Genomic DNA, 15,049 nt, shown 5'->3' on the forward strand with positions numbered 1-15,049 from the left:
TAAACATTATTTTGACCCTTCTCAACAGTTCTTAAAAGCAAGACCCAAAAGGATCAAACTTTTCCAGACACAAGAAACATGAAGACATATACACCAACGTGTATAATAATCACACTGCTCAAAACCAGTGACAAAGAGAAAGTATTAAAAGCAGCCAAGAAAAAACAGGTCCAGAAAAACAAAGATAAGGGTGACATAAGATTTCTCATCAGAAACAACACAACCAGGAGGACGGTGGAGCAACATTTTTAAAGGACTAAAAACAAACAAACAAAAAACTTTGAACCTAGAATTCTATACCCACAAAAATATCTTTAAAAGTGAAGGAAGAACAAGGATATCTTCAGACATAGAAAAGCTGGAAGAATTCATCGCCCGCAGATCTACACTAGAACTATTAAAGGAGGTCCTTCAGGTGGAAGGAAAATGATACTCTGTGGAAATCTATTTGAACTTTTGCATAGTGATCCTCCATTGGCCAGTCAAAAGTTCGATTTTGGCAATAACCACCATGCTTTATAAAGCAGCATTTGTGCAATTATTTGTAAATACAGAGAATTGAGCAATTTCATTCAGCCCAGATTCAGAACAAGCAGTGGTTCAGGTCCCATGTGCCTGAACCACATGGATATAATTTGCCTGTCCAGCATCATTCTGCATTTTACCCTTTAGAAAGATGAGAGGAGAATGGAAAATTTTAAGTGCTGAATTAGTGATGGAATGCATAGTTTTCATAAACTTTATGCAACAGGGACAAAGACGGAAAACATCATGAATGTAAAAATAGGTCAGCTGATCATGTTCAGTTATGAAAGGACAAAGCTGGTATGTCAAAAATATTGGAAATACAGTATCAAAGATGATGTGTAAAAGACAGAGGGAAATTATTATCTTCACTTCCAGAGAAACTAACTCTGTAATCTCCCCGCTTCCCACCCACACTTAGGCACGTAAATCTGTCGTTGGACTGGCACAATTTGACTTGTGTCTATATATTTGCACCAACACATTGTGTAGAAAAGTACTCAGGGGCCCATAGTACTTCCCTTTAGAACATAGCTTGTTTTTTCTCATCTCTGCTTCCTTGTTCTGTCTTCACAGGAAATTGGTGCTGGGAAACTGAGCGATTTGTTAATTATCAGGCAAGCATATGGTCAAGAATGATGGTCTGTGGTCGAAAAGACCGCCATAAAAATTCAAGAATTCTTTGGACATACACAGTGTTCACAGCTGTTAACTGCAGCATCTTACTCTTGCAATAATCAACATTCACGTATATTTCTACTGACTATTAGAATTTCAACATGTAAAGCACATAAAGAGAGAGATTTCAACATATAAAACACACCAAGAGGTTGTCTCAACATATAAGACACATAAAGAGGGAAATAATGACTGTTCAGATATTAACAATACTGCTGAATGGCCTGCCTTGTTTGTATAACTGACTTTTTAAGATGTATTAAATATTCATTCATTTAACAAATGTTTATTTATGGTATTTTTTACAAATGTTAAACATCAAAAAAATTTCAAGAATTTTCCTGAAAAAGGTCAGTGCCTTCTGAAGTACCAGAAGTCAAGAACAGTTAATACTTGAGTACGATTTAATTTCCTTTGAGTCTCAGTTCTTCTCCCTTTTTGCAGTTACCTGTGGTTTCTGAGGTCTCTGCTCATAGTGCAGTCTCTGGGAAAACTGTGGCTCCTGCAGGTTATTCAGCCCAATCCTTTTCTTTAGCTCCAGGGGAACCTGGCTGGGTCTCATTGTATGGAGCACATTATAGCTTGGTTTGCTCTGACAGTCAATGTCAAACTGTTTCAGGATGAACTCCTCATCAATGTTCAGGCCCCGCTGGAAGAATAGCACAGGGCATGAGTCAAGGACAAATGGTGAAATGCTCCTTCTTCCATCTTTAATCTACAGGAGGTATTCGACCATGGCCGGAGAAGAGAGAGGTAGTTTAAAGGAGAGGTAGAAAGTGCTCAGTCACCATTTGTAGGAGACAAGAAGTACTTGGGGTCTGGAGAGCTCCGTCAGTGCATTAAGAGACAACTTAGGACCCACAAGAAGCAGTGAGTCCTGAGGGAGATAGTGGTGCTGAGGAAAATTCAGTCTGTTTGATCAAAAGCAAACATCTCCAACACTTTATAGTAGTAACATCTTTAGAGGTATTTTCCAGACATGTCTAGAAATGTTAGTTTGTGCTCTGCCCACAGCCCCTTATACAGGAAGCTGCCCTGTTCGGGGCTCCTACTGAAGCCATGGGCTCCTTTTAGTCAGCCATGTTTTGTGCACAGAACAAACCCGCCTTCCGTCCCCCAGCCATAGCTGGCAGGAGTACAGATGGGCACATTAAGAGCCCCTAATCTGTAGACTGACCGTGGATCTATGATATGGCTGAAAGATAACTTAGATTTGAAGGATAGGAGAATATAGCACCCCAAAATATGCCTCTGGCTTAAGGCTTATTTTGAGCTGATGATTTTGAGAAACAGCAGACAACACAGGAAACGATCTAGAAACGGAGTAGAAGTCACCCTTTAAGTGAAATTTACATTTATTAAAAAAACTCCACTTGTAAGGCTGTCTCCCTCTCCATTCCAGGAAGAGAAGGAAGACTTTAAATCATAAGACAGACACTCTTAGCAAAGGAAAAGGCACCCACTTAAATTTGCATAATAAGCCATACTCTTGTTCTCCTATTTCTTCCTGGTCACCTCCCCATTACTGACTCCCCACACCTTTCTCTCTTTGTCTTTGGCGCAAGTTGGTATTTGAGCCTGAATTCTAAGCCACGTAGGAGAGTTAGTCATTTTTCCCTGGGTATCTCCCATGTATATATGAGGTATACTTGTTAATAAACTTCTGTTTGTTTTTCTCTTGTTAATCTGCCTTTAGTTATAGAGATCCCAGAGAGAACTTAGAAGAATAAAAGGAAAATTATTTTTTCCTGCTCTACAGGCTCAACACAATCTTACTTTGGAATATATAAGTTGGGGAATATAGAGAATGGGGTCATTAGCAACTGAAGCTGATGTCGGAGTGAAATTTATAGACAGGGGTCATTAAATCGAGTCGGGGTATAAACTAGAGCAAGCAGAATCAATGAGGTAAAAAATAAATAAATAAACAACATGGAAGGAAAGTATAAACTAGTGCTATGGAGAAAATACCACAGGGTGATGTGATTGGGACCAAAGTAGTATGACAGTTATGGGACCTTGGTCATAAGGGACTGAAAACAAGGCTGGTTACCACAGCAGTTAAACAATTATCCTAGGGTTCCTTATACTTCCTGCCTCGAAAGAGGAATAGTCCCCAACAGGAGGAGTGGGAGAGGTAGAAGGGCTGGGACTCGGGCAATCCTATCTAGTCAGCTTGTAGACAAGCAGTGGTAGAGTGGGCATCACCTACCCTGTCCAGCATCCCTACTCCAGTCACACTCCGGAGAGCCTCCCTCCACCACTTTCAGTCCATCTGTCGCAAGTGGGCTGGACATGCCCACCTCTTGGCCTCAGGGTTGGACATGTGACCTAGACCAGTCAATGAGCATATTCCATCTCCTTACTCATAGTGGATAATTCAGGCACAGGTGTGACCCACGTTAGTCTGGTGAGAGTAAGCCCTGGATTTTTCCCTACGGGAAAAAGGTTGCTCTTTTCCCATGTTAGGTTGTTGCCTGGTGGGATATAAGCTTGGAAAATTTAGTGAATACTTTTGATATCTCTTAGGGAAAGACTACAGGAATGTGAAGTCAGAAGAGAGTAGCTAAGTGATAGGGAGAGCACCTAAAAACATTTTAGCACCCAGATCCAGCTGTGCCTGAAGCTCTGAATACTTCTGGATGATTCCCTTTTCTCACTTAATCTAGTCTGAATTATATTACTTGCCAAAGAAATAGTCCAAAATAATATATTGACTAAAACTGACTCAAAAAATGGGGGGAGGGGGATTGAAAATTCTAGAGAGTCTGAAATTCAGGAAAAAGCATCGGGAATCTAGACATCTACTGGGACTCAGGGACAGAAATAGATAACTAAAAAGGTTCTTAGAAGGAGGGCAAGAAAAGAACTTGATAACTGAGTCAAAAGTCTCTTCATGTCAAATATTTTTCGTTAACGACTGTAGTCAAGCATAGCTTTCCAAGTACTTACAGATAAATATAACTGAGAAAAATGAATTGAAAAAAGAGGGAAGGACAGAGAGAAAAGAAGGTCCTAACATTGAAATGAAAGATTAAAATATGAAACAATGGGGCGGGGGAAATGGGGAGACGCCCAAAGGGTAGAAACTTCCAATTATAAGATGAGTAAGTTCTGGGGAATCTAATGTACAGCATAGTGACTCTAGTTAACAACGCTGTATTATATACTTGAAAGTTGCTAAGAGTAGATCTTACACGTTCTCACCTCACACACAGAGGTAATTACATGAGGTGATGGATTTGTTAACTAACCAGATCATGGTAATCATTTTGCGATATATACATGTATCAAATGATCACATTGTATACCTTAAAGTTACACAATGTTATATGTCAATTGTATCTCAATAAAGTTGGGTGCAGACAGCCACTTTAAAAAATATATGAGAGGGCAGAGAGCAGAAGCAAGAAGAACTACAATCCTGGAGCCTGTGGAACAAAAATCACATTCAGAGAAAGACAGACAAGATGAAAAGGCAGAGGGCTATATACCAGATGAAGGAACAAGATAAAACCCCAGAAAAACAACTAAAAGAAGTGGAGATAGGGAACCATCCAGAAAAGAATTCAGAATAATGACAGTGAAGATGATCCAGCACCTCGGAAAAAGAATGGAGTCAAAGATCGAGAAGATGCAAGAAATGTTTAACAAAGACCTAGAAGAATTAAAGAACAAACAAACAGAGGTGAACAATACAATCACTGAAATGAAAACTACACTAGAAGGAATCAATAGCAGAATAACTGAGGAAGAAGAACGGATAAGTGACCTGGAAAACAGAATGGTGGAATTCACTGCCGCGGAACAGAATAAAGAAAAAAGAATGAAAAGAAATGAAGACAGCCTAAGAGAACTCTGCGACAACATTAAATGCAACAACATTCACATTATAGGGGTCCCAGAAGAAGAGAGACAGAAAGGACCAGAGAAAATATTTGAAGAGATTATAGTCGAAAACTTCCCTAACATGGGAAAGGAAATAGCCACCCAAGTCCAGGAAGCGCAGAGAGTCCCATACAGGAGAAACACAAGGAGAAACATGCCGAGACACACAGTAATCAAATTGGCAAAAATTGAAGACAAAGAAAAATTATTGAAAGCGGCAAGGGAAAATGACAAATAACATACAAGGGAACTCCATAAGATTAACAGCTGATTTCTCAGCAGAAACTCTACAAACCAGAAGGAAGTGGCATGATATACTTAAAGTGATGAAAGGGAAGAACCTACAACCAAGATTACTCTACCCGGCAAGGATCTCATTCAGATTCAATGGAGAAATCAAAAGTTTTACAGACAAGCAAAAGCTAAGAGAATTCAGCATCACCAAACCAGCTCTACAGCAAATGCTAAACGAACTTCTCTAAGTGGGAAACACAAGAGAAGTAAAGGACCTACAAAAACAAACCCAAAACAATTAAGAAAATGGTAACAGGAACACACATATCAATAATTATCTTAAACGTAAATGCATTAAATCCTCCAACCAAAAGACACAGGGTCGCTGAATGGACAGAAGAACAAGACCCATCTATATGCTGTCTACAAGAGACCCACTTCAACCTAGGGACACATACAGACTGAAAGTGAGGGGATGGCAAAAGATATTCCATGCAAATGGAAAAGAAAGCTGGAGTAGCAATACTCATAAAAGATAAAATGACTTTAAAATAAAGAATGTTACAAGACACAAGGAGAGACACTATATAATGATCAAGAGATCAATCCAAGAAGAAGATATAACAATTATAAATATATATGCACCCAACATAGGAGCACCTCAATACATAAGGAAACTGCTAACAGCTATAAAAGAGGATATCGACAGTAACACAATAATAGTGGGGGACTTTAACACCTCACTTACACCAATGGACAGATCATCCAAACAGAAAATTAATAAGGAAACACAAAGTTTAAATGACACAACAGACCAGACAGATTTAATTGATATTTATAGGACATTCCATCCAAAAACAGCAGATTACACTTTCTTCACCAGTGCGCACAGAACGTTCTCCAGGATAGATCAAATCTTGGGTCACAAATCAAGCCTCAGAAAACTTAAGAAAATTGAAATCATATCAAGCATCATTTCTGACCATGACACTATGAGATTAGAAATGAATTACAGGGAAAAAAACTTAAAAAACACAAACACATGGAGGCTAAACAATACATTACTAAATAACCAAGAGATCCCTGAAGAAATCAAAGAGGAAATCAAAAAATACCTAGAGACAAATGACAATGAAAACATGACGATCCAAAACCTATGGGATGCAGCAAAAGCAGTTCTAAGAGGGAAGTTTCTAGCTATACAAGCCTACCTCAAGAAACAAGAAAAATCTCAAATAAACAATCTAACCTTACACCTAAAGGAACTAGAGAAAGAAGAACAAACAAAACCCAAAGTTAGTAGAAGGAAAGAAATCATAAAGATCAGAGCAGAAATAAATGAAATAGAAACAAAGAAAACAATAGCAAGGATCAATAAAACTAAAGGCTGGTTCTTTGAGAAGATAAACAAAACCATTAGCCAGACTCATCAAGGAAAAGAGGGAAAGGACTCAAATCAATAAAATTAGAAATGAAAAAGGACAAGTTACAACGGACACCGCAGAAATACAAAGCATCCTAAGAGGCTGTGACAAGCAACTCTATGCCAATAAAATGGACAACCTGGAAGAAATGGACAAATTCTTACAAAAGTATAACTTTCCAAGAATGAACCAGGAAGAAACAGAAATATGAACAGACCAATCACAATGAATGAAATTGAAACTGTGATTAAAAATCTTCCAACAAACAAAAGTCCAGGACCAGATGGCTTCACAGGTGAATTCTATCAAACATTTAGAGAAGAGCTAACACCCATCCTTCTCAAACTCTTCCAAAAAATTTCAGAGGAAGGAACACTCCCAAACTCACTCTATGAGGCCATCACCTCCCTAATACCAAAACCAGACAAAGGTACTACAAAAAAAGAAAATTACAGACCAATATCACTCATGAACATAGATGCAAAAATCCTCAACAAAATACTAGCAAACAGAATACAACAACACATTAAAAGGATCATACACCATGATCAAGTGGAATTTACCCCAAGATTGCAAGGATTCTTCAATATGTGCAAATCAATCAATGTGATACACCATATTAACAAATTGAAGAAGAAAAACCATATGATCATCTCAATAGATGCAGAAAAAGCTTTTGACTAAATTCAACACCCATTTATGATAAAAGCTCTCCAGAAAGTGGGCATAGAGGGAACCCACCTCAACATAATAAAGGCCATATATGACAAACCCACAGCAAACATCATTCTCAATGGTGAAAAACTGAAAGCCTTTCCTCCAAGATCAGGAACAAGACAAGGACGTCCACTCTCACCACTATTATTCAACATAGTTTTGGAAGTCATAGCCACAGCAATCAGAGAAGAAAGAGAAATAAAAGGAATCCAAATTGGAAAAGAAGAAGTAAAACTGTCACTGTTTGCAGATGACATGATACTATACATAAAGAATCCTAAAGATGCCACCAGAAAACTACTAGAGCTAATCAATGAATCTGGTAAAGTTGCAGGATACAAAATTAATGCACAGAAATCTCTTGCATTCCTATACACTAATGATGAAAAATCTGAAAGAGAAATTAAGGAAACACTCCCATTTACCCTTGCAACGAAAAGAATAAAATACCTAGGAATAAACCTACCGAGGGAGACAAAAACATGTATGCAGAAAACTATAAGCCACTGATGAAAGAAATTAAAGATGATTCAAACAGATGGAGAGATACACCATGTTCTTGGATTGGAAGAATCAATATTGTTAAAATGATTATACTGTCCAAAGCAATCTACAGATTCAGATTACCAATGGCATTTTTGACAGAACTAGAACAAAAAAATCTTAAAATTTGTATGGAGACACAAAAAAACCCGAATAACCAAAGAGGTCTTGAGGGAAAAAAACAGAGCTGGAGGAATCAGACTCCCTGAGTTCAGAGTATACTACAAAGCTACAGTAATCAAGACAATATGGTAGTGGCACAAAAACAGAAATACAGATCAATGGAACAAGATAGAAACCCCGGAGTAAACCCATGCACCTATGGTCAACTAATCTATGACAAAGGAGGCAAGGATATACAATGGAGAAAAGACAGTCTCTTCAATAAGTGGTGCTGGGAAAACTGGACAGCTACATGTAAAAGAATGAAATTAGCACACTCCCTACACCATACACAAAAATAAACTCAAAACAGATTAAAGACCTAAATGTAAGACCAGACACTATAAAACTCTTAGAGGAAAACATAGGAAGAACACTCTTTGACATAAATCACAGCAAGATCTTTTTTGATCCACCTCTTAGAGTAATGGAAATAAAAACAAAAGTAAACAAATGGGACCTAATGAAACTTAGAAGTTTTTGCACAGCAAAGGAAACCATAAACAAGATGAAAAGACAACCCTCAGAATGGGAGAAAATATTTGCAAACAAATCAACAGACAAAGGATTAATCTCCAAAATATATAAACAGCTCATGCAGCTCAATAACAAAAAAAAAAAACCCAATCCAAAAACGGGCAGAAGACCTAAATAGACCTTTCTCCAAAGAAGACATACAGATGGCCAAGAGGCACATGAAAAGCTGCTCGACATCACTAATTATTAGAGAAATGCAAATCAAAACTACAATGAGGTATCACCTCACACCAGGTAGAATGGGCATCATCAGAAAATCTACAAACAACAAATGCTGGAGAGGGTGTAGAAAAAGGGAACCCTCTTGCACTGTTGGTGGGAATGTAAATTGATACAGCCACTATGGAGAACAGTAGGGAGGTTCCTTCAAAAGCTAAAAATAGAATTACCATATGACCCAGCAATCCCACTACTGGGCATATACCCAGAGAAAACCATAATTCAAAAAGACACATGCACCCCAATGTTCATTGCAGCACCATTTACAATGGCCAGGTCATGGAAGCATCCTAAATGCCCATCAACAGATAAATGGATGAAGAAGATGTGGTACATATATACAATAGAATATTACTCAACTGTAAAAAGGAACGAAATGGGTCATTTGTAGAGTCGTGGATGGATCTAGAGACTGTCATACAGAGTGAAGTAAGTCAGAAAAACAAATATCATATATTAACGCATATATGTGGAACCTAGAAAAATGAACCAGTTTGCAGGGCAGAAACTGAGACACCGATGTAGAGAACAAACATATGGACAGCAAGGGGGGAAAGCCGCGGGAGGTGGGGGGTGGTGTAATGAATTGGGCAGTTGGGATTGACATGTATACACTGATGTGTATAAAATGGATCACTAATAAGAACCTGCTGTATAAAAAAATAAATAAAATTCAAAAAAAATGTATTGATAATGGCGCATTAATTTTTTCAAGTGTACCATACTAATTATTAACATAAGAGATGTTATTAATAGGAGGAACTGGGCATGAGAAATATGGGAAATTTCTTACTATTTCTGAAACTTTTCTGTAAATCTAAAACAATTCCAAAATAAAAAGCTAATTAAAAAAATTATAATAATAAAAAAATTTAAAAATTAAAAAAAAATATGAAACAACAGCAATGTACTTATAAACAATAAACATTCAAACATTGGCTGTAAGCTTGCAAACTTTCCAGAAATTTCACCTACAAGAAACATTTCTATTTTAAACAGTGGGAGAGTCAAAAGATTCCTTTACGACTTTGCCTTTTTGACTTAGATTATATCCAAACACTGTTTTTTAACAAAAGCAACTTTGAGCTCGACTTGTAAGTATTACCAGTAACTTACAAACTTAGTAGCCCAGCTGCAGAAGTCGCTAACTCCTTTGCGTACGTTTTCATGACGAAGTGGACCATCATTGCAGAGCAGATCTGATTCACTTGGCTTCTTTTCTTCATAAAGCCACTGGCCTGGATGTGACACAGGAGTCTTCTTGGGACTAAAGTTAATGAGATCATCAAAGAATCACAATATACAGCGCCATGAATCCAGGTGGATTTCAAATAGTATCTTGGGGAGGAGCTCATAATGCAAGTATGTTTAACAGGCAGGCTCTTGCAAGCTGGTACAAATTCTATGTTAGTATTTTTCAAAGATCATATTCTCATTATCAATATCATAAAGACAAGTATATCATATTTATTTATAACAATTAAAGCTGATATAGAATTTTATCACTGTAAGTTAATTTTTTAAAATTATGAGTACCATTTATTAAGACCTATTTCAGGTAAAAACACAAATTACAGTGCTTGGAATCTGTCAAGTCTATCTTGACAAGTAGGAGATATCCTTGCCTTCTCTCTCCCTCAGCCCTAAACTCCAGCCTATTAGTAAATCTGGTAGATTTTAACTCTGTCTCCTTCTCTGGACTGTTGCAAAAGGCTCCTTGCTGGGGTCTCTGCATTTTCTCTTAAGGCCCTAACTGCTAATCCCTAATCCATTCCCAAAGTGTAAATCTTGTCTTATCAAATGCAGCTACCCTTCATCCTGGATTAAGCATCTTCAATAGCTTCTTTTTAAAACTTGAGATATAACTCACACACCCTAATAGTTACCATTTCAAAGTATACAGTTGCTTTCATATATTTACAAAGTTGTGCAACCATCACCATTAATTCTGAAACATCTTCGTCACCCCCAAAAAGAAGGCCCATAAACATTAACAGTCACTGTTCATCTCCCCACCCCCACCATTCTCTCTGCTCTTAAAAACCACTAATCTACTTTGTGTCTCTGTGGATTTGCCAATTCTGGGCATTTTATCTGAATGGAACCATATAGTATATGATCTTTTATGTCTGACTTCTTTCACTTAGCATAATGTTTTCAAGTTTCATACATGCTGTTGCATGTATCAGTAGTTTCTTCCTTTTTTATGGCTGAATAATATTCCATTGTATGGAGAGACCACATTTTGTTTATCCATCATCAGTTGGTTGATGGATATTTGAGTTGTTGCCACTCTGGCTATAATGAATAATGCTGCTATGGACATTCAGGTACAAGATTTTTGAGTTCAATAGCTTCTTGTTACTCCTCCAGTAAAGATCTAAGTCTAAACTCAGTTTTCAGGGCTCTTCATGGCCTGTTCCTTGCCTATCTCTCCAGATTCTTCTGTAACTACACACTCCCTCACTCTCTGAGCTCCAACCATAGTGGCCCCCTCTCAGTCCCATGAATTTATCATGCTCCCATCCAGCCACAGGGCCTTTGTACATGTTATTCTAACTGACTGCAATGCCAACTCTATTCCCTCATCCCCATTATGTCTCAACATACATGCCACTTCCTCAGGGAGGTATTCACAGAGTCTGTCCCAAGAGCCCACATTTTATTCATAGCACCCTGTACCTTTTATTCATAGCACCTATATATTAATTCATCCATCCATCCATTCAACAAATATTTATTAGGCACCAACTATGTGCCAGGCACCATTCTAGGCATTTGGATTCAGCTGTAAATAAAGTTAAGACCCTGTCCTCACAGAGCTTACAATTGAGTAGGGAGAGACAGATAGGAAAGAGCTAAACAAATATATACCAGGTGATTATAAGTGGTATAAAGAAAAATAAAACAGGGCAGGAGGGATGGAGAGTGATGACGGGGGCTCTTATTTATACAGAAAGGTTCTCTCAAAGTGATCTTTGAGCAGAGACCCAAAAGAAGAAAGGGATTAAACCATGCAGATATCAAACAATGCAGACACCAGGCAGAAAAGAAAAGCATGTGCAAAGGCCCTGAGGTTGGTGCTAAGCATGTATGAGGTACACAAAGAGGTCAGTGCGACTGGAGAGGAGTACTTAAAGGATATAATAGTAGAGGATGAGGCCTGAAGAGATAATGGGAACCTGATCATAAGGAACTTGAGAGGCAACTGTAAGGACTATGGACTTTACTCTGAATAAGCAGGCAACTGGAGAATTTTGAGCACAGGACTGATATTGTATGACTTAAGTTTTTTACAGAATCACTTTAGCTATTGTGCAACAAATAGACTGGGGCAGAGGATGCGGGCTGGGTGGAGGCCATGAGACCAGTTAGTAAACTATTCCAATAATCCAGGCAAGAGATGATGGTATCTTGGAATAGACTGACAGTAGTAGAACAGGTGAGATTCTAGGTATATTTCAAAGGTAAAGGCGTTAGGATTTTTCGGCAGATTGCAACCACTGTTTCAAAAGCCACTGGAAGAATGGAGTTACTATTTACTGATCTGGAGAAGACAGAAGCGGGTGCAGGTTTGGGGAAGAAATCAAGAGTTCAGTTAGGACTTGTCGAGTCTGAGATGCCAATTATACACTCAAAGGCAAATGTTAAACATCCATACATAGACGGCCTGAATGAGGTGACTTAGATTGCATAACATGTAGAAAAGAAGATGTCAGAGACTGATGCACTTCAAGGTTAAAAAGAAGGTGAGGGAAGGATGAGCAAAAGACTGGGGAGAGGACCATGACGCAGGAGGAGAGCCAAGAAAGAGGATGTACCAGAGACAAAATGAAAAAGTGTTTCGAGAAAGATGATATCAATTGTGTCAGCTGCTACTGTTACATCAAGTGGTGATCACTGAGAACTGATTAGGTAACATAGAGGCCATTGGTGACCTTGACCCAAGGGAGATCCAGTGGAGTGCTGATTGCTGAGTTCAAGAAAGAATGAAAGAGGAAGTGAGTATGGACACCTCTTTCAAGGAGTTCTGCTCTAAAGGAAAGAAGAGACTATATAGTTAAAGAAAGTTGTTTTAAAGATGGGAGATATTACCTCATGTGGGAGGCTGCTAACGGCTCCCAAAGAGATCAGGTGCTGATCTTTGCAACCTCTAAAGGTTACTTTATGTGGAAAAAGAGTCTTTACAGATATGATTAAACTAAGGAGTTTGCGATGGGGAGATTATCCTGGATTATCTGGGTGGGCCCTAGACGCCATCACAGTGCCTTATAGGAGAGAGGTAGAGGAAGATTTGACACACACAGAGGAGAAGGTGATGTGAAGACAGGGCAGGGAGAGATTTGAAGATGCTGCCCTTTGAAGAATGGAGTGATATGGCCACAAGCCAAGGAAGGCTGGCAGCCTACAGAAACTGAAAGAGGCAAGGAATAGATTATTCCCTAGAGCCTCTGGAAGGACATGTACCTGCAGATACTTTGATTTCAGCACAGTAATTCTGATTTCTGACTTCAGGCCTTCAGAACTGCAAGATAATAAATTTCTATTGTTTTAAGCCACCAAGTTTGTGTTACTTTGTGTAGCAGCCATAGGAAACTGAGAATACACTGACCAAAAAAACCCTCGCCATTATATAATTATACATTCATTCTGTGATATGACAATTTATTAACACATTAATTTTGTTCATTTTCTCTATACTTTACCTTCTCCCCTCTTAAGTAGATAACCCATTAGCTTGAAATTTCTTGCCCTGGAGATTTTTACAGGGTTGACCAAGAAAACTGCCTAAGTGAAAGACAGATCTTACATTGTGTAGAAACCCAAGCTCACTGAAGTAATTATGTAGGTGTTGAGATGGGATGGGGAGAGTGGGGGAGATGCATAGAGTGTGACAGAAACAGCAAAGGGTTGAGAAAAGAAAGAGTCCCCAAAACCAGAAAGAAATTAAATACCAATTTAATTGCCTCTGCAATTGCTAGAGGCCTATCCCACTTTCTTACACTACAAAAAATGACCACGACTGAATGTTTGCTATTCAGTGGGATGAGGGCTTGGTGTCAGATATAAATAGAAATAAAAGAAAAGTCATATTTCATAAACATATAGCTTTGTGAACAAAGACTCGATGCCCTTGATATTTACTGCTTGCTTCCACACCAGTCTGCAATCACCACGAAGATGGGGTCCTAACTTGTTTACCACTGTGTCCTCAGAACCTAGCACTGACCATGACCCATAGTAGGTGCCTGATAAGTACTGTTGACCTTTTTGCATAAATAGAACGAGCTAATGGTCCCTGAGGGTCAAGAATTCAAAGATGCTCACAGGGCCACACTGACCCACACTGTTGGAGTCTCCAAGGGGACCCCCTACTTACAACACTCCTCCCTCTTCCCCACCCACATTCTAAGCACTGAAAAATAATACAAAGAGCAAAGGCAAAAGCCAAAATGTCCCCTTTATCACTGGCGGCAGCCATGCTCGAGCACTTGGGTTCAGGTCCAAGAGGACTTGCTAACTGAAATCCAGAAATGGGCAGACTGTCCCATCCAGGCAGCAGCGGCATGGACCAGGGTGGGGCTCCCCTCAAGAAGGAAGGAAGAGAGGAGAACTCGTGCTTCCATGGGCCATCTTGCTTTCCAGTAGAAGGGCAGAGCTGAGAGGAGTGTGCCCAGTTGTTCTCCCCAGACTGACCGGGGGTACACTAAGAGGCCAGAACAGTGGGGCTCCTGTCACCTCGTGTCCCCACCTAACCAACATGTATAATTAATCAGTGGATTCTCTCTCACTCCACTTCCACGTAGCTAACTCGTGTGACTAGCAAAGCTCTCCGTGGCCCCTTCCACACACCCTGGCCGTGGTCCTGGGTCCTATGTAAGTGGCCTGGGTGCTGTGGCTGGGCTGCCCTCTAGTTCACCCATACGCTTCAGTGCCTGCCAGTGATCTCATCAATTTCAACAGTCAAATGCATATCCCAAATCTGTTTGTGTCAAGTATACTTATCATGGCATTTACATTTTCAATTAAATAATATGTGAATGGGGAAAACAAAAGTGTGATATGAAAGAGAGCGGTTTCTATGAAAATTAAGCTTAGTGCTTTGGAAAGGTTCAATGAAG

General features: G+C 39.0%; 1 protein-coding gene across 1 annotated transcript in view; it reads right to left on the reverse strand.

Annotated features, from left to right (window-relative positions):
- Nucleotides 1-15,049, reverse strand: part of FAM47E (family with sequence similarity 47 member E) — a 30,526-nt gene that overhangs the window by 7,500 nt on the left and 7,977 nt on the right. Inside the window, exons 4-5 of the mRNA XM_060147987.1 lie at nucleotides 10,044-10,194; nucleotides 1,652-1,852 (exon numbers count right to left, since the gene is read on the reverse strand). Coding sequence (XP_060003970.1) covers nucleotides 1,652-1,852; nucleotides 10,044-10,194 — 352 coding nt within the window. The remainder of the gene's footprint in view (nucleotides 1-1,651; nucleotides 1,853-10,043; nucleotides 10,195-15,049) is intronic.

The sequence above is a fragment of the Lagenorhynchus albirostris genome, chromosome 4 (genome assembly GCF_949774975.1).
Source record: "Lagenorhynchus albirostris chromosome 4, mLagAlb1.1, whole genome shotgun sequence".
Taxonomy (NCBI): domain Eukaryota; kingdom Metazoa; phylum Chordata; class Mammalia; order Artiodactyla; family Delphinidae; genus Lagenorhynchus; species Lagenorhynchus albirostris.